Raw genomic sequence first — 27,920 nt, forward strand, 5'->3', positions numbered from 1 at the left:
TCAATCCACTGCTTCCATGTCTGTGTCCCCCATTTGCTCTGACGACTGACCTTGGACAGACTGCTCTGCTGGGTCATCCACACACTCTGCAGCTTTTGGTGGACTTACTGTGGGTGCTGGCATATTCCCATGGGGAAGGGGCAGGTTTTGTGCTGGTGTTGGCAGGTTTTCGGGGGTTGCTGGCATGATTTCAGAGGGTTTTGGCATGTTCACAGTGGGTACTGGCACACTCTCAGGCGGTATTGGTGCACTTTCTGTGGGTACTGGCACCCTTTCTGGGAGCATGAGCATGCTTTTGTTGGGCTTCATCATGTTGTCGGTTGGTGTTGTCGTATTTTCAGTAGGTGCTGGTGTGCTTCCAGGCGGTGCTGGTATGTGTTCAGTGGGTGCTGGTGTACTTATACTGGGCTGCTCACAGAGATTCCCAGCCTCTGACTGTGGTGTTAGAGGAGATGGGAGCTCTGGCACCAGGATGGCATTACACGTCTGAGCATCACTGGCCTCTGGATTGCTGCTGTTGCTTGGGACGGACTCCTCTGCCTTGTGGGACACCCTAAAGGCTTCAGCCAGCTCCTTCAGCATCCTCTCGTCATTAGTGCACAGCTCAATGCTTGCCTGCTCAGAAGAGGAAGGGCTTCTATCAGCATCATCATCTTCTTCTAAGATGCCATTTCCATTCACTTCTTCAGGGAACTGTGCTTGCTTTATTTTTTTGTACAATTCATTCCTCTCTTCCTGCAGAGCCCGGCAAAGGTTCTCTAGCCTCTGGATTTTTAGCACGAAGCATTCATATTCCTTGGTCCTCATGGCTTTCTGTGGTCAAAGACATCAGAAAATTGTAAGAACTGAGTTTGGGTGCATGCAATTCCTTGGTGGAACTGGTAGGTAGGAAATAATTTGAGATCTAGGCAGCCCTCACAAGACTGCCAGGTAGCTGGCTTTTGCCAACTGCTCTACAATAACTATGATCTTTTGTACTAAAGCTTCAAGAGGAAATTCAGCCATGTTACTGCACTGTATTAAGCATTCTCAGTCTCCCTACAGATCCAGATCAATTTCACTCAAAACTATTTGCAGGAGTACCTGTTAATCTGTGGAGGTGGAAAAATGTAGTTGATGTCTGTATAGATAAGCATCCAAAAGCCTACCTGAACATCCAGTGGGTGTGAATTTTGGGGAAACCAAGTTATATTATATTTTTTGCTTATTTTGCTTCTGGATTCTGTGAAAGCAGCTTGAACTGGAACATTTTCTTGTTTCTACAATCAGTGAGGAAACAAGAGATACAGAAACCCAGAAACAGCAATAGCACAGATCTACAAGTCTAATCAGAAAGGTCTGGTCCAAGTTCAGTGTAAATTTGGGGTGAAACTTCAAGCAGCCTCGTATCTTATTTGGATGAGTTCCAACATGCTTATGAATGTCCCCTGCAATGCCCCTGTGACAGCATGTTTAAAACTATGGTGAGCCACAGTGCTTGTTTTTTGGCTCTTAAGAGTTTGCATACACAGGAAGTTAATGAAAGGCGTAAATTTGAAGTTCATTAGCTAGACCGCATTAATTCCCTGGGAGGATGCTCTTATGCAGAAAGAAAGTTGCATGAAGTGAACTAATGCCAATTTGCTTCTATGAGAGAGCATTAACAATTGCACATTTTTAGAGCACTTAAAATTCACAGTTACATAATTCAGATTCTCTTGGACGTAATGAATGCTTCTGAACAATCTAAAAGCCCCAGCAGCTGGGGTTGTCTTTTTGTGTGAAGATATCTAATTACCAAGGTAGCTGGAAAAAAAGACCTTTAGATTCAAGAACAATGTTTTCATTGACTTCTGGCTGTTCCAGGTCACCTCATCTCATAGTTAAAGCTTTATGTGGGGAAAGAAGTGCATCCTGAGAAGAAAAAGACTGCTCACCTCTTCAATCATGTCCAGTAACGCCCTGTTGCAGTTCTCAAACCTGGATTTCCATGTAGCAGTATCCTTTTCCAACTTCTTCATTTTCTTTGTCATCTACGGAAGCAGGAGGAAAAGCTGAATCACAACAGGAAGCCCATGCTGAAGATTAAATTAGGGCAGTCATTTTATTCAAGTCTTTGGCTGTACACATAACTCTGCTACCAGCAGCTGTAGTGGCTGTGCTAAGTAATAATTTATGGTAAAGGATGGATTTTGTTTTATGTAGCTGCCATATAACTTTCAGCCTTCAGTCTGTAGTCCTAAAGTAGGACCAGTTGATTATGCGGTTGTAAATATAGCCAAATCCCACATTACAAACTATCACAAAAACAAAAGGCAAAGAAAAGGTGGTATTATTCTGTTTGTCTCTTTACCAGACCACAGCGTTAGATTGCTGGGAAGTTAAAAAAAGGGCTTGCATCTCCTGAGCCAGCACTGCCAAGGAAAATCATTCTGGATTAGTCACCTCTATGCTACTTCCAAAACACACCATTACCTAAATAGCATCACCTTTCCATTTGGTTTTCTGCAGACTGAACACTGTGCAAATCCTTGGTGGTTGCCTGGGTTGGGGCATCAGGAATATGGGCCCCAGTGGCAGAGCAGAATATCATTTATTGTGAAAGTGGGTTCAACACGTGGGTGTGTTTGGTTTTTGACTCCCATTCATTACAAGAAATAAGTACACCAGCAGCAGTGAAACAGCCACTTGGGCTTAATGGTGGGAAGGTGTTGATGGGCTTCAGCTCTGCCTGTCGTGCCAGTAGGAAGATGTGTAGCCTGTCAACCTTTCTGTACCAGTGTCAGTCACCCAGGAGGCTCTGTCAGTCACTCCTGGAGACATGGGCTAACACATGCAGCTCCAGATGTCCCATTTGATATCTCCGGGGGTCTGTACCCAACCACCACATTAACTTCTAGGTAAAATGATTTCTCTTCCAGGGAAATTTTGGTTTTATCTGAAAGGGAAAGTGAAACGTTCATCTTACATTGCTGAAGTGTAAGCTGCTATCAGTTGTGGCTGAGTGTGCCGCAGATCTTACTTGGATGCTGATGAGATTGTTCTCCAAAATGTGCAGAAATGGTTCCATTCCAGATAAAATTATTGCAATGAAAAATACCAAAATTTTAAAGGAAAGTGTGAAGCATAGAGTTCAGGTATGAGGTGCTGTTACTCACTTTCTCCATCTCCTGTTTGAATGTGGCAAACACTTCATTGCTTTTGGTCAATGTTTTCTGAAATTCTTCAAACCTTTCAGAGTAGAGAGTGATCTGCATTAACAGAGAAAAAAAACCCACAGTGAAATTTCAGAGTCTCCAGGATGATGAACTTCTACTTTGGTGGAAGATAATAAGTTTTGTGTGTAGGCAAGCAAATTAGCTTCTGTTTGGAGACCATGAAACACAAACATAAGGGAACTGAAACTCTTTGCATCTTTTTAAGGTTGCAAGTTATTATGATTCCAATCCTAACTATTCTATGATTCTATGATTCTATATTGCAGAAAAGTAAATGGAGGAAAAATAGAAAGACCCAGGACAGTGATTTTAAAAAGACCTGGGAAATATGGGTGCCTTATTCTCCTGAATGTTGCAGCTATGGCATCTCTAAACTGGGTGCTCAGAAGCAAAAGGGTTCCCTAGAAGCAGAGACTTCTGAAAACATTTCCCTTGGTAACTATAGGGACTATAGAGGGCAGCATCAAAGTCTGAAAAGCTTTCTATTCCCTGCCCTTCCTCACAAGCCCTGTATACCTCTATGTAGAATTGTGGTTGAAATCTAAAGGAAAGGACACCTAGGATGACCTACAGAATGGAAAATGATAATGTGATACCTGAACCCATGTCCATGGTCAGGGACTAACCTAATGCTGTGCAACCACTGATGCTGTGAAGAACCAGGCAGTGGGATTAAATCAAGGCGACAGCCAGCATGGTGAGGGCTAAACTCTAAGCTCCCTTTAACCATGCAGACATTGTCAGACTCAAACTTTAACCTGTGGACATAAGCACTGGCAGGGTTTAGAGGGGGAGCTGAGTGCTTCCCTGTGTAAACTGCTTCTGATGTCCAAGTGAACTGTGGGAGAGGTATCTACACCACAGCCACAGTTTCCCCTCTTCCATCTTTCCAGTCCCCACTTGGTGGCTCAGGCTGTGGCTAGGAGCTGCATCAGGCAGCACTCGATGTGCTTCACTGGACTCCACTGTTTAAGAGGAGTATTGCTGTTCCCTTCCTATGTTACCTGGCAAACAGGGTAGCCCCAGCACTAAGCAAAACCCACCCTTGGCTTCACACCCCTGTAATCCTTCACTGGATCCCTTCCAGCTTTGTCTCTGGTCTGTAGTTTGAGTGAGCTGAGAGGGCACCTTGTCAGCTCTGTTTTGTAGCCTGCCTGTGGGCTGCAGCTGCAGGCAAGGTCAGCAAAGGCAGAGAAAATAATTCCCTGACAGCCTTCTCTGCCAGTTTCACTTCACTTCGTGAAGCAGAGCAGGAGACAGATCTGTTGCAATGTACCAGCATTTAAGACTATTAGGGCTCCATATTTTGCTATCAGTTTATACTGGGTAGCCACATGAAAGCTCATTCGTGGCTGTATTTTGTCAGTGATCCAGATTTTTATATCTAAAAAAAAAATAAATTTCCAAAGATCTGAGATCAGTTTTTCTGTAAGAAGAGCAGCTCCATCTCATCCATTTCTATCTGATGCCAGAGCACCCCCAGCAGTGTTTAGGTGACTGGACATTTCATCTGCCCAGCCTGACACCTCTCATTAGAAGAGTGCTGTAACATGCAGTGGCTGAGGCAGGGTGGGTGTCGAGTGATGGGAGATTAAAGAGCAGCCTGCACTATTCGGGTGTCTGGCTGGAAGCTAACTGCCCTCTTCACACCAACGGGGTGCTGACTAAATGACCATCTAGGAGCTTGTATTTTGTGTGGTGCCAGCCAACACACACCCTGCCCTGGTGCCTACTCTGCAGTTACTGAGGAAAAGAAGGTTTAGAAAATGTGGTGAACAGTGGGTGGGTTTAATTCTGATTTTGAAATCAGAACGCCTAACGTTATATTGTGTTTCACATTCATTCTGGCTCGTTGTCATGATGCCCCATGTCATGGCTGTAACTGCAGTGTACCACGGATGTGCCAGAGATAAGTTTAAACTAGGTAGTTAGGGTCTTGGTGGCTGTGAATAAGGCCCTGGCTGCAGCCCTTCCCCACTGAGCTGGGTGAAGGCATGGGAGGTTAATCTGTGTAGAGCTTGTGATGCCAAGATCAGAGGTAGCTGACAAAGTGTGTTTACACCAGGCTGTAGCCAGAGCTGTGACCTATGCACAAACAGAAACTCTAAGGGATTTGTTTTAGCCACTAGAGTGCCATAGCATAAGTGGGACACTGATACCTAGTGAGACATTTGAAATAGATGTCATGGCTCTAAGGAGAAATGCCTGAGCATCCCAAAGCCAGTTAAGGGAGCAGGAGTGGGAGCAAGCGAATTGGAGTTTCTAGCCCTGAGCCATTGTCTTAAAAACCTCACCTCAGTTCTCTGTCTCTGCTTTTCCCTTCCAACTTTTGCCTATTGTTTAATTAGATTGAAAACCTTTTAGGTTTGAACAGGGCAAACTCTGATCTCAGCTGGGCCTGAGGCAATATCATAGCACCAGGAATAGCTTATGGAATTTAAATTTGAATAATAAATTACTGTTTTCACAGTGGCTGGGAACAGTGTGTGAGAGATTTCTGTCAGTAGGAGCATGCACTTCTGCTCCTCAGTGAGATGAGGTCCCCCTCATCTGCTGCCTACCATCTATCCAGGGGCCCTGACAACATGAGCAGGGGGAGCACAGGCAGTGCTGCTGCCAGGTGAGAACTGAGAGCAAGGCTTTGGGAAGTAAGGACATCTCAGCATCATCATGCTATGAAGGTGCTACAGCAAGGACACTCCTTCGGCCCTGTTAAGTTCTTGGTTGCCATAGCCCAGTGGTTGCACCATGCCAGCTGCTGAAAATTAAAGGCCTTGGCTGACTTTAATCTTCTCGCTTTGTTTCAAAGCACAAAGCTAAAAACGTCTTCCTAAGCAACATGCTTGGGGAGGGTGTGAAGAGTCCTGGGAAGCACCACTGTGGTTTGGGTGTATTCCCTCAGCCAGTGCCAGACTTCCATCACCATTTGGAGGGCCAGATTTGGCCACCTCAGGCACATTGTGCTTCCCAGAGACAGGCTTGAAAATCATGTCCCCTGATGTGGCAGGCAGGTGTGAAAATTATGTCCCCTGATTCCTTCCAGCTCAAAGAAGCAGTGTGTGTTCATCTCCTCCTCTAGAACTGAGTAATATCTCACTCACTATAGCAGACCATGGGGGCTGTATTATGGTTTCTCCTTATCTCACTGACCAACATCTTCTCATAGTTTCTATGGAGCTGTTCCTTTGTTAATATCTATTTGTTGGTTTTTGCTGTTTGCATCAAGGAGCTCTTTATGCTGTTTCTCTTCTGTACAATGGCACCTGGTCCATGAGGGAGGCCCTTCAGTGCCTACTATACTGGAAATAGTAATAATAATAATAGTAATAATAATAATAATAATGTTATTCTTCCCAGTAATTCCAAATGGAGGTTGCTGTGTAGGTGACAGAGCTCTCACACTTAAGCTCTAACTAATGCATATTTTATTTCAACAAGTAAATCACTTAATTTTCATGTATCCAAGACTGCAAAGGGCACATATATTACCAATGCCTTTGCAGACTTGTTTGACTGGATTGTTCTAAAACCAATTTTACTATGTCAAATGTATGCTTCATATATTCTAGCTTTTATCAGTATCTTCAGTTTCATTAAACTGGCTACAGAAGTCTGTTTCCATACGAACTCTTTCTGGTTAAACATAGAAGTGTAATTAAAACCACTCTGAGAAAATTGGGAGCAGGTTTGCAGTTGGGACATACTCAGCTGGAGGCCTTTGAGGTTTGATTGCAGAGCCTGTCAAACTGGTGTCAGCAGCAGTTTATGGGATGTTCTCTGGTGCATTACCAGTTTATCTCAGCCTTTGAAAAAACATGTAAAGGACCAAACCCCTCTTAGTGTTTTCCCAGGTTATCAGTTTAATGATAGCCTTTCTTGACTGATCAACAGGTAGGAATTAGACCTTCTATAAGGGCAGAGAAGGAACAACTTACCAGTATGATTAACTGTGAACAAGGGCTTGGAAGGGACTTCCTGGTGGGTGGAGGAGATGAGCAGCTGCAGAGGGGCTGAAGAACTGACACCCTCCCTACTCCCCAAAGCTCTGCTGGGGATGACCTTTCTTGCAGACAAGTTAAAGAAGATAAATCTACATGGCTGTTTTTGTAAGTCTAGGAAAATCTACTAATGCTACCTCTTTTTGATGTGAAAGTCCAAAGTCAAACATGTAATCGGGTGTTCTCACTTGCATTAAAGGTGGATTATTGTATTGCTCTCAAAGTGTAGCATATACTGCCTGTTTCTTGTTTTTACTGCTTTTCACTGCAGCCTGACTCTTAGTATAATTTTGGCAAGGATTTTTACTTTGTTGAATGTTTCAAATTCCAGCCAAACACTGAAATCCTTTGTATAAGCCCTTAGCAGGCAGAATTCTTGCTGAAGTTAATGAAAATGTTGCCTTCACACTGCAGTACAGAAAATCCCATGAGCACATCAGCTCCAGTTTGGTAAATGTGTTTCATGATATGTATGTATTCCAGTGCTTTGCTGGATTAGAAACCTGCCTGAAGGGTAGTTATGGTGAATAATCAAGCCAAGGCACACATATTGTTATGTAGTTGAGTACTTTAAACACTCATAAATCATAGTATTATAGAACAGTTAGGGTTGGAAGGGATGTTAAACATCATCTAATTCTAACCCCCTGCCAGGGGCAGGGGTGCCTTCCCCTAGACCAGGTTGCTTAAAGCCACATCCAGCCTGGGCTGAACACTGCTGTGGATGGGATATCTACAGCTTCTCTGGGCAACCTGTGTCAGTGCCTCACCAACCTCATAGTAAAGATTTTCTTCCCTAGCTCTAATTCAAATCTACCCTCATTCAGTTTAAAGCCATTACCCCTTGTTCTATCCCTACAGGTCCTGGTACAAAGCACCTCTCCACATTTCCTGTAAGCCCCCTTTAGGTACTGGAAGGCTGCTGTAAGAGCTCCCTGGAGCCTTCTCTTCTCCAGACTAAAAAACCCACATACCACAGTATGATTTGCAGTATGGGTATTAACTTGCAGTTGGCTTAAAAATAACCTGTCTCCTTTGCATGTTAAATGAGGCTAGAGGGAATACATAGAAAGTAGTATGGATACTTTACCTGGAGTATGTCTCATGGGTTAAAAACGGGGAAATAAAGGCACACCATGCAATCACCTCTCCTACGTCACCTGTGCCTGCAGGACAGTCTCTTGCTCCTTTAACATTTTGGCCTGGAGCTTCCATTCTGCAGCTTGGTTCAGGAGCTGGGTTTTGAGCAAGAGAGAAAAAATTATTAGGTCCCTAGTTTACCAGCTGGAAATCCTTATCCTCCACCTACCTGTGCTTTTGCCACTACTACCATGATAAGGAGTAATCTAACTCTTAGATGAATGTAGAGGAGTTAGACAAGATAGAGCATCTAGTGCCATCCTGAGACATGGAACAGGGCATTTGGTTTCCAAAGGCATATTTGAATATGAGTTCAAAACCTACTTGGAATGATGTTGCAGAGCAGTGGGCTCTAGAAAGTGTGGTATTTAACCATATCTTCAGCAGACTTCTAGAGAATGGTTATAATACTTTCTGGCACTTTCAGCACAGCTCTGGCCAAATTCCTGCTTTCCAGTGAATGTCAAACTCAGCACTCAGGTGTGGTCACAGTCAGATATGCCTCAAAAAATCTGTGAGCTTTCAGAAATTTACCATGTGATTTCATGACATAGTAAATGCCATATGCTTTTTGGTAACTATTATCTTTAAGCTCCATTTGCATTGACATGTTCTTAGTGGAGTATCCCAACTCAGGGTGATTAATGCCTCACTTAGATCAAGGAGGCAACCTAGGAAAAGCCTGACTGCAGTGTTATCCCTGGCCGCTCCTGGGAAGATGTGATTCCCCACTTTAAGGTATTTGGCAAAATGATATTATGAAGTGCAGGCTTCAGATGGGAGGGCTGAATGAATTGTAAGAATGAACTGTACAGAGTCTTTTCCAGGCTGCAGTTCTGAGTCAGCACTTCTAAAGTGCATGGCAATGTTATAGCAATTGGTTTAACCTGAAAGTCAAAACATTTACTGAAGTTTTGAAAGAAATGTGCCTATCCCCCACCACACATTTGTAAAGGGTTTACTGGTTAGGCCAAATGTGTTTTAGAGAAAGAATGTTAATGATAGCTTGAGAAATGAGATAGAAACAAATCAGTTTACCACAGGACTTTTGTTGGATTAAATTGTACTGCTTGTAACACTTCTGTTGGGCTCTGAAAATCTATTGATAATAAAAGTACCATGTAAGTCAATAGATCCTACTCTCATATTGGAAGTGAAAGGTGAGTAGAACCACATGCAGAAAATGTATTTGACCCCTAATTAAAACTTTTATTCCAACCATTTTGCTGGAAATAACACACATAAACTATTTGAATACCACCTGGCAAAAGAGCTGAGAATATACCCTAAAAATGCTGACTGAACAACAAAATGAATTCCCTCCCTACAGCTATTTGTGGCACTATTTGAATTAGACTTGCGAACACATTAAATATATATATAAGCTCTAGAGAAATACTTTTTCCATCAATTTGCCCTTTTGATTTAGACCCACTGAATTTTTACCATCTACAATTACCTAGACAAGAATGTGCACAGCTCGAGTACGCATTTTATGAAGCCACAGTACATTGTGTTTTATACCTACCTCTTCATATTTATTTTGAGAATTTAATCTAATGCTTGATCTAATGGAGGTGAGTCAAATTCTTGAGCTAAGATCTTGTTGACTAAAATTTCAAATAGGTTGTGTTGTGACCAGTAAAAAGAGATGGTATGAGTAGGCCTGGATTAAATGAGCCTCAGTTCATGCACTTGTTTTCTTGGGAGACAGTATGTTTTACACACAGAGAAAGAATTAGTTTGGCTTTTTTTAAGTTTGGATGAAATCTGGATTTTTAAGTTTCACTTTTTTTTCTTTTTTTTTTTATGAATTCTAGGGTGTCTGGTTTGAATGATTTAATGAAAAGTGCTTTGGAAAGCTTCAGAGCTACCCAGTCTATAGGCCAATTATTACTTCCAAGAACTGGGCTTTTATCCGTATTGTTTAAATCTCAGCTACGATTGCCTTCATGCCCACTGTGCCTGGGATAATGAAAAGGTCCCACCTCCTGCAGCACATCTTCTGCCACAGCACAAGAGATGGACAGTGAAGACTAGGAAAAGTTGCTTCTTTTGCCTGTACTCTCTCTTACTGACCCACATAGCTTCTGCAGCCTGTAAAAGTTCAAAAGTTAATAAACTCTTCTATAATGGAAGCAAGCCACAGGGAGGTTTGCTCAAATTAGCATGTGGTGTTATGTAGCCTGAGGTCATCTGCAAACACCAAGCTGGAAGAAAACAAGTCAGGAGAACTGGTACATTTATTAATAGGCTATGAAGTGGTAACAAGGAGGCCAGAGTATAAAGAAATGAATAAATATTGCATGTGGTGTTTACAAAGCAGCACTTCAGTGAAGTGTAGTGATGTTACACTATATTATTAGAGCAGTGATAGCTGCTGGAGGCCCAGACAGTCATATCATACTCAGGAATTAAAAAACCGGTCCCCAGGAACATACATTCCCATTTAATGACATGGATCTAGGGACTGGCTGAGTGAAAATTAAGCTTCCTTTTTTGCTGCAAGACTCTGCAAGTTCCAATTATGTAGAAATCTGATCAATACCTTCCAGTCATATACTTGAAAGCCACAGAGGATTTAAAGTGCAATTAATTGCACATCAAAGTTTGCATTACAAGTGCTAACAATGTATGGTATTAGGAGAAAGTCCAAGTAGTGCTGAGCAGTTATGGGATGATAGTAGAATTGAATCCTTAGGTCAAATTGACCCTTTGGGAAGGCCACACAGTATGAACCATTGCTGCTTTATAGGAATTGCATTCTTTGTTGCACATGTAGAGTGGATTGTTCAAGCAATGAGATAATCTGTCTATTGAGATGTGATGTACAGAGGCTGCAGGAGATGACATTTCTCCTAGTCTGAGGTAAAGAAGTTTTGTATAGGGGCAAAGATTCCTACATGGAAGAACTACCTAGGAAGACATCAAAGTGAGCCTACAAGGACTAATCAAGTAGATAAAAGAATAGAGAAAAAATTCATTTAAAGACATTTGGAAAATCCTGCACCAAAAGTCATGTGTAGGGATGTAAGAAAATAGTGCGGAGAGAAAGGTTTTAAGAGCTGTTCCCTCAGAGGACAGGATACTGAAAAGCAGTAAGGCTCTGGCTTTGCACATTACTGAGCTGGAGAGAAATTCAGCTAAATGAGAGGACTCCATCAAAACGACTTTGATTTCTTACATACAGAGATATATATACATTACTCCCACAGACATTAGCACAATAGCTGGGTGGGTAGGACTAAGAGCTCAGCAATAGGATTAAGGTGGGAGACAAGTGTAGGCCAGCTCTCTGGGTGCTGGGCTACCTGTGATGAATCATGACATGCTCATCATGCCTTGACTTGTAGCATGGCTTTTGGCCAGTCACTTCAGTTCTTCAGCTAAATCTACTTTGCTCTAAGGTGATGTTAGCCATATATCACCAGCCTACACCAAAGCAGGGTTTTTAAGCATTACTTTGGACAGTATAAAAAAATAGTCTTTGTGCATGGTGCATATCATTATACACCCACTGCCTAAAGGCTTTGTAGCTTCTTTTCAAACCTGCTATTTCCTAGGTGCTAGTCATACATAGCAAAGCCACAAAGGAAATCTCCCACTCCCAACTGTAGATAGTGATGATGTTCACTGCTTTAGAAGAAATTAAAACACCAAAACTGGGTATATCAATTCTGGATAAACTACACAAAGATCTGGCTAGGAACAGGGCCAGTCACAGGCAACAGGCAACCCCAAAATCCATGTTCTGTGGGGCACAGTAAGAAAGATCATTGATACAAAACTGTATACGTCAGTTTTCTTCTGTTGTTTTTGTTGGTGTTTTTTTTGTTTGCTTGGATTTTTTGGTTTTGTTTGCTTGTTTGTTTTTTTTTTGTGGTTTGTTTGGTTTTGTTGTTTGTTTCTTTCACTCAGTATCTGAAATCTGGTACTACATAGCAGAACCCCCAGTGACAGCAATAAAGTAAGCCCAAATTTGCTTTGTTATTGCAAGGGATTTTTTGGAAATGTTTCCTGGAATTTGGACCTGCCAAGAATCAATGGTTGTGAAGGAAATTTTGGGGCTTGTCTTTACATGGGCATTAAAATAACTGAGCTGGATCAAAAATTGTCATGCAGCAACATGCAGATGTGCCCACGGAGAGGCCTCAGCTTCTCTTCCCCCTCAGCCTTTAGCTGGGAGTAAAGCTGAGTAGGAGTGGGTATTCTAGCCACTAGATCAGTGCAGAGATCTTGTGCAGTTATGGGATGATAGTAAAATCGAATCCCTAGGTCAAATTGAACTTTGGTAAGTCCTTACAGTATGAGATCAGTGCAGCCGCCTCCACCAGACCCACAGGGGGGATGTCTGGGGAGGCTCTGAGTTTCAGGGAATAGTAAGCATTCAGCCAGCTCATGTTAATCCCATGTTCTTGTTCTCCTCTCTGGCTGTTTAAATATGCTCATTTATCATGTGGGGAGATGCAGTATCAAATATCAGAGCCTTTTGAAAGCTAATGGCATCACCTGACCCATCATGATGAATCAACTGTGTAGTAACACTGAGTTAGCTAGAGCAGTCTGTGCTCTAACCTACCGCTCTGCAGTTAGCTTCAAAATCTGCAAACGGCAATGGAAGCAGCTTTTCAGATGCTGTTCCTTTACATTCAGCATTGACAGCAGCAATAAAAGCATCTCTGCTACTGTAACCGAGCTTGGACCCGAAGAACCAACGTATTAGTGAAATAGCATGCAGGGCTCATTTTGACCTAATGTTAGGTAAGAGGCAGGCAGATTAGGAGGATAGGTACATATTCCTTTTCTTTCTGATGTCGCTCCTCGGCTTCCTTCATCATTTCCTGAGACTGCTCCAACTTGGCATCCACCAGTTTCTGTTGAAGTTCTCTGTGCTTAAATATTTTATCAAGGTGCTGTAAGAAAATAAATTCTGCTGAATGTGCAGGTTTCACTATGTACACAGAGCTTCATGCTCACACATGTACAGCTATCTACTCAAACGCTCGTAAGACAAAAGCATTGCAAAACAGGAAGACTCCTACCCTACTGCAATTATTAAAAAACCCTACAGCACTGACAAGAACAAATTGTGCCAGAATTTGCATGGGAAAGGAAATCTGTTTATATTACCTATTTTGAATTATTTTTATGAAAATAAAATAAAATACTTCAGAGTCTTTGCTCTGGCCATAGTCTACATATGAAGTCATCAGTACAATCCAGTATAACTGAAGATCAAATAATTGCTCATCAATAGTAAATATGCAGGAGGGACACTTTTTTGAGCTGTTAAGTGGCCAGCAGACCTAAGCCACTGTTAGATAAATGTGTAAAGACACATTGCACCTGCTGTACACAGCTCTGTAAGTACAAGCCCTGTACACACCCTTTGCTCTGGCCGTACATGCACAACATGGGCTTGGAGGGCCTGTGTGAAAGTACATGAGTGGGGATTTGGAGGAGATCAAACCAACTGGGTCAGAGGCATCTTCTGCCCTGTATAATGTCTGGCTTCATAGTGACCTTTGAGAGGTAAATGTTGCTGATAGACCTCTTCACTTTTGATTCATTCAGATAAAATTCACAGAAGCAAATATTCTTATTACATCCCTCTGTTTTTCATCTTCTTCTCATAGAAACAACAAGACAGGAATGTACATTACCTGCATTCAGCAGAAGACTTCATACAGGATTAAATAGATTTGGTAATGCACATATTATATTGGGCATTCCATATTGTAAGTACAGATTACTTATGTTTTATTCAATATGATAACGTTGTCTGATTGTACTGAGGCTCACAGTAAACGTATTTAGAAACAATAAAAAGACCCACTGTGATGTTTTTTAGCACGTGTCATAAAATACCAAAAAAAAGGTAGTTTAGGATCTTACTGAATGGATGTTTTTGTGTCAAAATTTTCTGACCAACTCTAATGTTTATAGAATGAATAATTTCCCAGCTGGCTATTATCTGCCTGATCTTACTGTGAGCATTGTGCCTGCAAAAAAGAATATATTCCAATGCAAAGGGCCTCCTTTATCTGTCGTCTTAATTTTCTGCTTCTGGGGAAGGGTAAAAGTATCTACACTGGAGCCCATCAGACTTGTGTCTGGAGGGACCACAGGTGTACCTGGCATCAGCAACAAAGCAGGCTGTCCAAAAAGATGGCAGCTGGGAGGTGTTTTGGGGGTGACTTAGGGAAAGCAGGAAAGGAGCACTGGGGAGATCCCTGGGGACTTGGGGAAGCTGTGAGAGGGATGGGGAGCAGCTTAGCAGACGGCTGGCATACCTTGCTGCTTGGGTGTCTTGGCCCCTGTCCCCAGAGCAACAAGGTGAGTGCTGCAGGAAGGGTGCTGGTTCACACAACCCCATGGCCACAGGGTTTGTCACACAGAGTCTGGTTGGCTTGTTACATGCATAGACCCATTTGGGATACTGCCCTTGTTATCTCCATGAGACATGGTAGCCAGCAGAGAGGATAGGGTGGGAGTGCTTTCTGCTTTCCCTCAGTGAAGCCAGGTTTGCTGTCTGTCCCTGTGGGCAGCAGGGCATTTCTCTCACCTCTTCCCGCAGCTCGTACTGGTCGATGATGCTTTTCAGCTTCTCTGCAAGCTCTGTGTTCTCCTGGCAGAGCTTCATGTTCCTCTCACTTTGCTGCTCAATCTGTGCTTGGATTTCACTCAGTGTGCCTTGGAAATGATTAGTTATTTCTTTCCTCTTCTCATCTTCCTCCCGTGCCCGCTGAATTGTTTCCTCCTGTTGTTAAATGGGAGAGAATGCAGTCATGTAAGTAAGACACATAAGAGGTTCCAGAAAGATACTGTTTCAGAGTAGCATAACGCTTCCCTTTGAAGGATTATATGTGTTTGTATTCCGCTCTGGAGATTTCCTTGCTTTCATCTGCTCCAGCATTAGGCATGACTCTAAATTTACAGAGCAAATTACACATTGGCCTTGAAAAAATTAGGGAACTAAGAATTTGCATTTACAAAGATGGATGTAGAGAGCAGTTTCAGATCAAAGCAAGCCTGGAAAGGGGCCATACATGTATGTCTTGATTCATGATACTGCAGCACAGCTTTTGATTTGGAAGAAGATATTCAGTGGAAGTAGTCAAAAGCACTTTTATCAAAATTCTTTTTGATTGAATTAAAAAATCACCCTTTAAATTGCCTCCTTTTAATCAGGAATCCTCATATCAAATTTATAGTCTTTTGGACTTTCATGTTTAAGAGAAATCCATCCCTTTCTGTAGAACTCATCCCAATTCCTCATCCCAATTCCTCAATTTTTCTTCCCTAACTTTTTTACTGACACCAACATTTGCACTGATTTATTAGATAATGGAATCAAGGAAAGCTTATGGGCTGTTTCTTACAGAATCAAAGCAAAGAATCAGAATTTTGCCTGGAGAATCCTGGAGATTTTATTTTTTTTTTAATTACTGAAATTCTGTTTTGGATTTGAATAAAAAAGACAATGCAGAAAGAATCTGGATTCATTGCTTTGGATCCAGAAATATGGACTATTTTTATTCCCTACACATTTTCTTCCAGGGCAGTCTGCCCTTCTGGGGAATGTAATCCTGATGTGCAGTGGCTAGGAGAGTATCTGCTCTAGTTACAAATCATGCCAGAATCACGCTAAGAATCCACTCTGCAGCATGCAAATGGCACACTCTAATGAGGTTTCAGCTATCATAGTCATTTACATAAAAATCTCTGGTAACACTGCATATGGATAGTTTCTATAAATGTACTTGAATAAAGCCTTAGCTGACTCTAATGAGGTATTATTTATGTCATAAATTTGACATAAAAGGTGTAGATTTAGGCCCTAGTCTTAAAGTAAGATGAATACCAAATGACCCTAATTCTACTTAGCATGCACCACACAAGTCTGATCTTGGACAGCTGCTGTTCAAGGTAGGGAATGTTTGTCCTTTAGCTCACCGGGAAGTGACAGAGATGACAACACCTTGGATGATGGGAGGAAAGTATTGGAGCCCTTAGTGTTAATAACACCGTAGTTCAAAGAAATCACCACAAAGCTCTGATGTGCTCTGCAGTTCACACCAGAACACATGTGAGTACTCACAGACAGAGTAAAACAAAGTGTGAGCCCAGAAGGATTCTCACTCTTAAGAGGAAGAAATAGTTTCAGATAGAGCTGAGCAGATGACTTGGGGGTCCTGGTTCAGTCCCTGTGATGAAATTGGACACACACAAAGTTTGCAGCAAGGTGAAAGAGAAGCTCTTCAATATTTATTTATTTTTTACATTGGTGAGAATTATTTAATTTAGCCTGAAACATTTTGCTTGACCAGAAATAGAGCTGTGTTGTCTGTAATTACTTTTAGGTTAGATCTTTTTAGTGCATTATCGAAACGGAAATGCTGTTCCAAAGTACAGTTAAAAATGCTACTCAGAAGGTGGTTTAAATCAGCTCCTTTAGCATTCCCAAATTAAACATTTGATTTTTTTTTTTTGAAAGGGGATGTTTAAAAGCAGTTCCTTTTATTTTTGTTCAAAACTTTGCCAAATTAAACTTGAATTCCTAGATAGTTTCAGTCAAGTCAGAGCTCCATTTTACCTCTAATACACTGTCTGAAAAACTGCTTGAGCCTTTTAGTTCCCAATTGGATAGGTGCAGCCCTTAGCAGGGAGAAAAGTGACCAGGTGCTTTCACTTCAAGAAATCAGAGTGAAAAATTGAACTTGCATGTCTGGAGTCCTATTTGTATGGTTTCAAAACATCCTTCCTCAAAAGTACTTTATTGTTCCAGTGGATGAGATGGTGTTATAACATGTCACTGCTATGATTTATAGCTCTCCGGAGTAATAAATCCAGCCAAATATAAACCAAAAAATCAGTGGATTGTGCTCATGTCACACTGAACATTTTTGTTACAAGGTGAAATGAGACATTCTCTAGAGTAGCAATCATGCAAATGTAAAAAAAAGAATAAAAACCAAACAAACCTCTGTGCATGTGTTACTCAGAGGATCTTATTTCCTATCCATTCTCTCCTCTGAAGTAGAATAATTACACAGCACAGAGACAATACAAATATTCAAGGTTAAAGACACTAAGCCAGGAAGCATTTAGTTGCAGGGCACATTATTTCTCTTGACCTCTTCTGCTTCAGAGAAAAAGATATCTTAGGAGGGTATTTGCTTGGGGGTCTGGCTGTGTCTCAGAGGGCTTCTCAGAGTCCCTCATAAAATGGCAGTGATTTCTGAAATCCCTGAGATTGCAGGCAGATTAAGCGTGGATGTGGGTGAGAAGAGCTGTCTGAACAGAAGGGCAACTGTGTGGCTACGGCACTGTGCAGGGACCTGCAGGCATTGACTCTTCCCTGCTCAAAGGAACAAAACCCTCTGTGTTCCAGTGCTCTGCCATGGCAATGCTGCCAATACCCAGCTGATGGTAAGCTGGTGCCTGATCCCTAAGTTTCAATAACAGAGGTTTCTAGGTTCTACTGCTATTATGCTGGAAATAGTGGTAGGTCTTTGGAGGTGTCTGTTTTAAACCTGAGCCTTTACTAGCTGTAAAAGCCAATGCCTGAAGCTGCATCTACACTAGAGCCAGGGAGGGGGCCAGATGCCCACATGCCACAAGAAGAACTTTGCATCACTGCCAGCTCTGCTCTGGGGCTGTGGTGCCAGCTCCCTTTTACCCACCTCACCTGGACAGACACAGTCTGGCAAACCCCAAATCATTGGCATCACCCAAGCTTTATTATCACAAGGCTGCAGCCCCATCTCTGCTTATACCTATCTCCATAAACTGAGAAAATGCACCTTTATCTCACAGGTTCCTTAGTCCTTCCCATTTCAAGACGCCATCGTGTAAAGATCCTTAAGTTTCCCCCAGATTGGAGGCTTAAGACTGACTTCTGTTTTGTGCTACTGCTGGAGAAGCTGAAATAGGTGTGTGGAGTCCAGAGCTCCTGGCTTGCTTGGTTGTAGGGAGCAAGAGGGTGTCTGGGGTGGTGACTTCTCAGCATCATCATGATGAATTCATAACTTGCAAACCATGATCAGCCTTGTCAGCTGCTTCACTCTGTGCTTATTTTTTTAATAGTTTGAAAGCAAGTGTTCAGTTTTAGTGAGAAAAAGAAGTCATTGAAAATTCTTTTAGCTTTCTCCTTGTGGAAGACTGAAGTCTGACCATAAATCGTTATTGCCTTTCCTCTGTCCTTTCTTAGTCTGTGATTCATATCTACCCTATCAAAGATGTATCAAAGATTCTTGTGTCCTACTGCAGTACTGCTATCAGTCTTGTGTTCTACTGCTAAAAACATAAAAATGCATTGGATAAAACCTTGCAAAATTAAGACAAGGATATTCCACAGTTTGGGATTTATCACTGGAACGTGTGATAATTTGCAAACAGAAGGGCAGGATTGTCTCTGGTCCTCATGCCTCCTTGGGGCAACTCAGGAAGACTGTTGGTCTGCTGAGATGAAATGAGTGCAGACTCCATTTTTAATTAATCATTCTCTTCATTCCCAGGCACCATGGTCTGAGCCAGTTTGGAGCTGAGCCTATAATCAATGTGACTTTCGTGACATTTGTATGAGAGTCATTGCTTAATGCCTCATAGCAGGAAGGACAAGGGACCTGAGATGTTCATGTCACTACAAGATGGTAAGTAGCCACCAAACTGTCAGATGATTGACAGAACATGAATACCATGCAGAAAAAGGAGTTGCTGTTGGTCTTACCAGAGCTACTCTCTATTGCAGTGGGAACACATTCTGCTATTTCACAAATATTTATTCTGCTTTTATTGGAAGGAGAATTAAACATCTGTTTTCTGCTGTGAAGTGTAGCTGCAGGGAAATAATCTGGATAGCTGGGCTGTAAATAAGTCAGATTTTGAGGCCAGTATCCAGTACTAACCAGAAATATTTCTTCTCTGATCTGTCCTGTGGATTTTCAGTGCAGATCCACACTGCATATTCATCACCACTTGGCTGCACTGATATCCAGTTAATGGGAATTCCACACACCAGATGAGTGAAGATGACATTTACATGACGTGATGTGCATATAATGTACCACATGGTAAGTCAGAGGAGGTTCGTGATCTGGACAGACCAGATTCTCCTTTGCTATTGAAATGATGCAATCTCCTACACTTTGGAGCATAATCAGAAGTGTTAATCCCAAGTGTTAAAAAATTCTGAATCAGCTTTCAGTCCTGCCAAAACCAAAATAAAAGTTACTTAAGCAGGAGATTTTAAAAATAATATTTAATGGACTTGGCTGTGTTGGGCCCTCTCAGTACAATCGTAACTGGAAGAAATTGTTATTAATTTAAATAAACAGAAGATGAGATTCTGGACATGCACAGGTCTCCAGGAGCTAAAGTTTAAAGGCAAATATTCCAAGAATTATGTTAAAATTCTTAGAGACAAAACCAAATAAAGATATCGAATGCTTTTGTTTATTCATTTAATTTTCATTCATTCTGCAAGTGTATTTTGCCTTACTGTCTTATTTAACTATGGAGTTTTTTACACTGAAAGAATAGGAACCAGAGGAAAGCTAATATTCTGGGTTTCTTGGAAAGTCTCCAAGTTCTTAGAAAGTAGTGGCAAAAATTTGAACACTTCTTCCTGCTACCTGATCAGCTCAGGTACCTTTCCTGGTTCACTTGGTAGAGGTAGAGGATAAAAGCCAGAACTGAGTCTGAAATTGATAGGTTTATTTAGGAGACATAGTCCCACAGTAAGACAGTCCAACAAATTAAAAGATGCTGGAAAAAGACTTCTCTAAATGTAAAGATGAAATGTGTAATGAAGTATTTATATACAAAGAGGAAAATCATGCACTCTTGTAGTGAGATTAATAAGCCTGTGGTATCTGGGCAATAGTGTGAGTAATTCAACAAGTCCTGTTCCAAAAAAACTTTACAAATATAGTATTTTTTTTTCTCTATAATCCAGTTTTCACTGATCTGTTCCACTGATATGGTTTGTTTAGAAATCTCAGTTAAGTCTATGCAAAGCACTGTACCCTGTACTCTTAAATTACTTAAAAATTAGCTTGTATCTCCATCAAAAGATTTTGCCCAAAGAAAGTCTGGTAAATCTGTGTAGATCAATATCAAGATGTATGGTTCAGGTCTGGTACAATGACAGACACAAATTTAATTGGCAGTACCAGTTTTGTGCTACTGTAACTGAGCACACAGAGATCTGCTTCTAGTTTTCCTAACTATCTCCTAAACTGCTTTTGTCCTTCTACTGGTACACAGTTTGAATGTATATGTGGCTGTTCCCCCTCCCAGCTATATTCTTACCAATGTACAATGGAAGTCAGAGCTAGACCCTGAAGGCCTGCTCCTGAGCTTTTGGAAATGAATGAAAATCCATTCCACTTAATAGAGGTTATATCAGGTGAAATTCTTGCTGCTGACAATTCATATGTGTAATTTTATACATAACTATATCCCCATAAGGAAGGATTTTGAATAGATCAAAGCAGAGGATTTTTGTATAATAATACCACCACCATCACTAACATGTACTCTGGGAAAAAAAGGAGAATCACAACAGAAATATGTTTCTTGAAACTAAAGTTTTTCAAGAAGTATAATTATGTTATAAATTTCACATTTAAATGGTGTGAGGCACCAAGAAATAGGCATATGTATCCCAGCCTTTCACACTCCTGAAAATTTCCTTTTTGAACTGATTCTTGTAATCCAGACAACGTCTACAAACAGTGCTGGTTTGATGTCTTGACATGAATGTTCTGATTGACTGATCCTCACACATCACTTGAAAATGCCCAACTGCTTAAATTACATGAAAACATAGCCCAGCTTTCAGTAAGTCCTCTGGAGCAAAGCTGTTATTCTGCCTATGCACGTGCATTCGCACCTGCAGTCCCATGGCCTGGTCTGTTAGCACCACCAGTTTTCTCTGTGCTAGGCTCCCTGATAATGCAACGGGCACTTACAGCTAATGTGAGCAAACTCAATGCCCAAAAATGCTTGGGTATTTCCAAGCAAGAAATAAAGAGGATTCGGTATAAATGGGCCTCAAATTTACAGCATATGCATAACTATATATTGCATGCGCAGATGTAAATGTCTCTTTATTTTGGTACTAGAGCAAGATGGAAGGCATCAGCATCATCTTTTCCCCCACTGCCAGGTATCTTGATAAGGCCACCACTCACCTTGAGGTTTTTGTTGTGCCTCTGGAGCTCTCGGCACAGGCTCTCAAGCTTGCTGCGGGCGAGGATGGCTCGGCTGTGCTCACTCTGTAGATGGTCCTTCTCCTTGGTGATCTGGGCCTGCCTCTTCTGCAGGTACTTGAGCTTTTTCTGCTCAGCACGATGTTCTTCAAGCTGGGCAAGGAACAAGGATTAAAATGAAATAGAGAGAGACAGGAAAGAAATCCAGTTCTTTTGGTTTTAGGAAAGTCTTTACACTTCCTTAACCGCTTAGGAAATGTTCTGTTTTTATCATCACTAATGGGAGACGAGAGAGGAACCTGAAGGGAGTTGTGAGCCCTCTGCTGCAACAGTCCCAAGTGTGCTGTAGTGTGAGTGGGTGAACATAATTTTTAACACTCTTGTCACACCATTTCAGCCTTTCCTTCCTTGATCTGAACTTCTTTGAAGGACACCTGTGAGGTTTTTATCTTTGTGTCAACGTTAGGAACTGGAGCAGCTGGTAGCGCATTACACAGTGAGATTTCCCCAGACCATGAGACAACGCAGGAGTTGCTCATTCTGTTTTTGCACCTTCCTGAAAAAAGAAACAGCTTCTAGCAAAGAGGTGCTGGAAAACAGGCATGCTGTTTGTGTGGGGTCTTTGCTGCTGATGGAGGAGAATGCTCTGGAGGGAAGTGTTCCCCAAAATGGTGAATGAACACCTCCTCTTGCCAGGCTCCTCTCCCTCACAGGAGCACATGGAAGCACCCATCACTTGTGTTTCTGGAAGTGCCATCAACAATGGGAGTGGGTTACAGTGAATCAAACCTCTTTTGGACCACCTAGTTACTGAAGCAAACATAGGCAATGCCTGACATTCACTTGGGAACCTGCTCTCCTGTGGGTGCATGGCTGCTGCCTTCTCTAGACAGTTGGCAGGGAGGAGGGTGTATTTGGAAGGGGAATGAGGGGCAGCAACAGAATTGCTAACACCAGCCCCTGCACAGGCCGGTCATTTCTTCTAGCATGTGCTTGTTACTGGCTGTTTTGGAAAAATTCCCTGCATTGCATATTAACACCATAACAGTCACATCAAAGAAGCATTTCACCTCTGAAGCTTTTAAAGATTTTCTCCCTTTCCAAAACACAGCAGCCCTCCTTGCTGTATTACAGGCGTGCATACGTTGAGAGATATTTCTGAAGTCCAGATGTTTTTTGGTTGAAAAACATCAGCACATGAGCTGCAGTGTGCAAACCTTCATAATAACAGTTGCTGTTAAGATTACATCATCTAGCAATAAGGTACCACTAGTATTATTAACCCCGGTATGACTGGGAAAGTCTGTGAGTGCAGGGGAATGATGTGCAGCTCAAACAAGGTCAACAGCCATCATATATTACACTTTCTCTGCCTGAGGTTTTGTTTTCTGCAGATGTTCTGTAATTTATGCTTACAGTACAGAGCTGAGTGTATTATCAATCAAATCACAGCTAGTCATGCCATGAAACAATGCAGTCACCAGCTTGAAGTATATTTACAGTTTATGCCCAACTTTCAGCATGTGTAATTGTGTGTTTTTACCCCCATAGATCAGAATAGGGGCTTTTGCACCTAATCAAGCTGCACTAGCTGAAATAATGTTTCTAGTATTGTGGGGAAAAAATGGCTTCTCTGTAATGAAGGCTGACATTTGTTTTCCTTTATAAGCTTGAATTTGGCCCTTTCCCTTTTAAAAACACACAGAAAAGGTTCTTTTTGTTTCACGTTTTGCATGCGCAGCCTCTGCTGAGTGGATAATGATTTATCCAAATTTGAGATGATTCATTCAAACTGTGTGAGATAGGGGGTTTAGAATAAAGTAGGTCTTAATTGTCATATGAGAAATCTTCCAAGCATTTTTTGAGTTTTTGTTTTTCCCCCCATAGAAACGACTTGTGCTAAAAGCTTGTATTTCAGAGTTCTCAGGAATGTCTCAGGCACAGTCTTATTTTTTCACTCAAGAAGGGAATTCACTGGTAAGTAGGAATGACAAAAGGGCCACCAATGATAAATTTTTGAGAATAAATATTGGTTAAACCTAACTACAAATAGAAGGAATTCTGAGTTTGGAAGGCTGACCTAGAGAGATGAACTCTCCACTTAGAAAAAAAGTTTTATCTTGACCCCACTGAAGACAATGGTAACACATTTATTTATTAGGGCATAGTTCTTGCACCCAACACTTGTGGGACTCTCAGGACCACTGAAAATAAGCTGGTTACAAGCAATTCTGAAACAGCTGTTTGTAGAAAAAAGCTGAAGTAAAGCACAGCCTGCTTTACTAGCCCCAACCATTCTGCCTACACCAGTATTAGTGAATAAAATGTTCTCTAATGGCAAGAAGCGTGACACAGCTGGTACCTAAAGGGCTACACTAACTTGCTTTCCTGTCCCTGCAGGAATGGCTTCCTTCACACTAGCCCTGCCTTCCCTCATGACTTCCAACTTTTGGGGTAGCCCTTGCTATAGACTGTGCCAGGGCTTGTATTAACAGTTAAATAGTATATAGTCTGTGGGGTAGTGCTGGTGCTGCATGGGGTGCCTGAGCAGAGCACCTTAAACCACAGCTAACAGCAACTGTACTAACAGGGCTGAAGCCATTGCCAGCACCCAGCTCAGCCTGGCACATGGCTGCACCTTCCCCTGAGCTGTGCTGCAGGAAGTGTCTGTGTCACCACAGGGTTCACCCAGCCAGGGAGCTGATCCAGCTGGAAAACAACACAGCAAAAGCAAAAAGTGACCTGAAGTGTGTGATGGGGATGGATAAGAGGGAGCAAAGAGTGGTAACTACTACAGCTTCCTGCTGATAAGTTGTTAAAAACACTACACTCTTCAGCCATGCTAAATAAGCAGTTTAAGGCTTTATCCAGCAGGCTTTTAGTTGTATTTATGAAGTGGTTTAATTTAGTCACATTGTCCAGGATGTCAAAAATAAATACTCAGTATTTTCTTTTAGCACCTTTCTCCCACAGGGCAATATGGCCCCTGTTTTATACAGTACTTCAGTGACATTTCAATGCAGTGGAGAGTACATTATAGAGGAAGAAGACTCATTTCAGTTAATCTGTGGGCATGAAGTCCCTTTAAGCATGAGCTAAACCACAAACAGCCTGAGACCATATTATGAAATCAGAGGATTTTACATGAAGAAAGGGAAAGCTGAACTTCACATTATGATGAGGCATGGACACATCTGTGCATAAAACCAATTACAAAGTCAATGTTCTGCTTAGCACATTTTTCAGCACTCCACAAACTGTAAAATGCTGCAGCCTTCTCATTTGTAAGATTTCCACAGCTTAAGGCCATACAGCCCTTTAACTAGAAGAAAACACTTGATCTGAAAATAACCCACCTTAAGTATGGAAAGAATAGAGTCAGGGAGGTGGCAGTGTTACAGAGGTGACATGGCGGCAGGGGCTTTGATTCTTCATTTCACTATTGTAGTTTCTGCAGTGATCAGCTTCAGCTCTCTCAGATCTTCTGCTTCCTAACATTTTATACTAAACCCTTATTTATTTTCATTTTGGCTAAATCACTGATACACAGTTTAAAGCAATGCTCGCATGCAGAGGTATGCAAAACTCCTTGCAGAAGAGGAAGGCAGGAGCAGAGACACTAGTCTCCAGTGAATTGGTTTGGCAGAATTGCCTTAAAGTCCAAATATTCTGCCTCATCAGTTTTTTAACCTAAAGTCCAGCTTGTTTTCCTCACATTTTACTTTTTTCTCCTTTTCACCCATAATTGATTATTTGACCCTGACAATTATTTTGGGACATAATTACCAGCACAGATGCTATCACTACATGAGGTTTGACCATGCTACATAGCATATGCTTTTTATACCTTCCTGTATAGACAGTTTACACAGAAAAGAACCAATGGTGTACTAACCAGCTCAGCATACTTCTTAAATAACAGGTCCAGCTTCTCCTCTGGAGTATTCAACTTGTTCAAGCTTTGCATCAGTAAGGTGGCTTCCTTCCCTTAAAAATAAAAAAAGCAGCAGAGATGTGACAGTAGAGGTAGTTTGTAGCCATGTATTGTTATGAAATTGGTTGTTTGATGCATGGATCTGTAAAAACTCCATGAGAAATGAGGTATTTTGGAAGGAAAGAACACATTTTGCTACAAATTTCTGGATTTTTCTTCTCCCCATAAGAACAAACATGCTTGAATCTTCCTCCATGTCAGACCTCAGTAATGTGCTGTCTTCTAGCAAAAGACCTGGCTGTGAAATGCTTTTGTCCTGTACAATCTGATTTTCATTTAATATTTTTTGCAACATTACTGGATCACATTTGACTGAAATAGGATGGAAACTTTGAAACCAGATCTATTTGCAGGCAAAAATTGATCAAAGCTGGTGTACTCAGCTCCTGTGCTGCTCAACCTGCACAGGACAAGAGGAAGATTAAGTTAGTTATGAAGACTGTGGTGTTGATGGAAACACTCAGAGAAGCAGTTACTGCCAGCCAGGTGTCGACTACATGATAGTAAATCAGTTCCCTGACTGATGAAGAGAGTACAGGTACCAGAGACAGTCTAATAACTATCTGGGCATGCATAGTTAAATCACTACATTCCATTTATGTATTGCTTCTCTTGTGATACCTCTTGGTATTAATTCTAGCCCTGCATAAGAGCTGAAGGTTGAACACTACTTGTTTATCAAGTACAAAATCTCCCTGGTGTCCCTGGAGATAAGGATGGCTGTGATGACAGGGGCTTGAAAGTGTTGAAAGTGCTTTCCTATATACTCCTATTTTCTGAAGCCGAGAGAGCAAATTTGTTTTCTGCATTATGTTGGACCTTTTCCTCTCCAGGCCTAGCGCAGTTCAGGAATACTGCCTGTGGAGGAAATCCACTGTTTCACACTAAGTTCTCACTACCGCACCAGTATAAATAAGTTGAAAAGAGCTTAAATAAAAGCCTGGAGTGAAAACTGTTGCAACCACAGCTGGAAAACCGAGCTTTGGTAGTGTTTTCACTGATCATAGAGAGGTACTAATAACTGTACCAAACCCAAGCCAATAGAAGCTGATTAGCTTTCTTTTCCTGGATATTCAAGGAATCTGGGGGAAAAAGATCCTTGCTCTGTCCTATGCTTAATCCCTCGTTTGTAAGAACGTCCTTTAGTGATTTTTCCATAGGATTAGTCTGCTGTTGGGTTTGAGTTGTCACGTAAAGGAGAGGCTTGAAGATTGTCCTGAGTTAAATGTAGAATGCGAGATGAATTGCGTTTGCAAGATCAGATGTAGCTACATTGCTCTCTAGCGGCTGTTCAGTGGGAAGGACATTCTTTACAAAAACCTGCTGAGACTTCTTTCTAGCTCAGCTAACAGAGCCCTGCCATGGCCGAGCTGCTCTCTAAGCACTGTACTTAGAGAAGATAAACTTATTGGCTTATTTCTTATAGTCTGTGATGAGTCTGGATGTCTGCTAGATGAAAGGCAACTCGGGCATAACAGTGAATTTGCTCTGCAGGTTTCCACACCACATAGTAGCACCATTAGCACCATTGTAACTAGTGATAAATAGTACCTGAAGAAGCAGGGGAAGAAACAAACATACTGAGGCACAAACAAGAGGCCAGGTTTTCCTTTGTCTAAGAAGCAGCCTTGCACAGTGTGTCATCAGACTCATAGCTTTGGCTAACTAGTTTGGGCAGCCCAATAGTACATCAGAATTATGTGAGATAATCAAAAGATTTTGCCTTTTTAAAAGGACGAATATCTGACACAGCCTACATGTATCTGTTGGGTAACTGCTGAAGATAGTTATCAGTTAGAGAAAGGTTGTACGAGCCACCATAATTTTCAGTGGTAACTGGAGGTCCATATCATCCATGGCAGTGGCTTAACAGTGGGAAAAGCAAGAACCAGGGAGTTTTTACTTCTGTTCACAGAAGGGCTGTGTATGCAAGTACTTGCCTAGTCCTTTTAAGATTTTCTTCTCCAGCTTTTGCTCCTTGCTGCTGCTGGCTTCCTTTGCTCTGGAAGCATCCCCAGGAGTCAGCTTCTCTTTCTCACTCTCCTCATTCACATCTTCATACTCTGCATCCTCCATGCTGCCTGGCTCTCCCTTCTCAGGCCTGTCAGCTCCCGTAGTGGCACTTTCCTTCTCCATTAAGCTCACAGCAGACCCATAGGTTTTAATAATGTCCTCCAGCTGCCGGCTCAGCTCCTCTGAGATATCGCACACAGCTGCTTCAGGGCAGGCATTTGGTTGCTCCATGGGTGCTGGAGCAGGAGCCTGAGAGCCAGGGGCAGGTTTATCCCCGCTGTGCCCCTGGATGTCCTGTCCAGGTGAGATGGGAGCCTGGTCATTCTCCATGGTTGGTGCTGTACCTGACAGCAAACAAATG

The 27,920-nt window shown here is 41.8% G+C and overlaps 1 protein-coding gene across 1 annotated transcript; it reads right to left on the minus strand.

Annotated features, from left to right (window-relative positions):
• On the minus strand, positions 1-27,889 carry TXLNB (taxilin beta). Its single transcript, XM_005154777.2, has 9 exons — positions 27,487-27,889; positions 25,448-25,539; positions 21,535-21,705; positions 14,901-15,095; positions 13,129-13,248; positions 8,356-8,430; positions 3,138-3,230; positions 1,917-2,012; positions 1-813 (listed from the first exon to the last, which is right to left on the minus strand). Exons 1-9 carry the CDS (start codon positions 27,887-27,889, stop codon positions 1-3), a joined length of 2,058 nt encoding a protein of 685 aa, XP_005154834.1.
• Positions 27,890-27,920: the final 31 nt, after the last annotated feature.

This window comes from Melopsittacus undulatus, chromosome 3 (assembly GCF_012275295.1).
Source record: "Melopsittacus undulatus isolate bMelUnd1 chromosome 3, bMelUnd1.mat.Z, whole genome shotgun sequence".
NCBI lineage: Eukaryota > Metazoa > Chordata > Aves > Psittaciformes > Psittaculidae > Melopsittacus > Melopsittacus undulatus.

Bases quoted from the DNA above. Each gene is read 5' to 3' on its own strand.
- TXLNB (XM_005154777.2), bottom strand. From the start codon at position 27,889: ATGGAGAATGACCAGGCTCCCATCTCACCTGGACAGGACATCCAGGGG. The intron at 13,249-14,900 runs GTGAGAGAAATG...ATTTTCTTACAG, and splicing joins AGTACGAGCTGCGGGAAGAG to CACCTTGATAAAATATTTAA. The intron at 2,013-3,137 runs GTGAGTAACAGC...CTGCTTCCGTAG, and splicing joins TCAAACAGGAGATGGAGAAA to ATGACAAAGAAAATGAAGAA.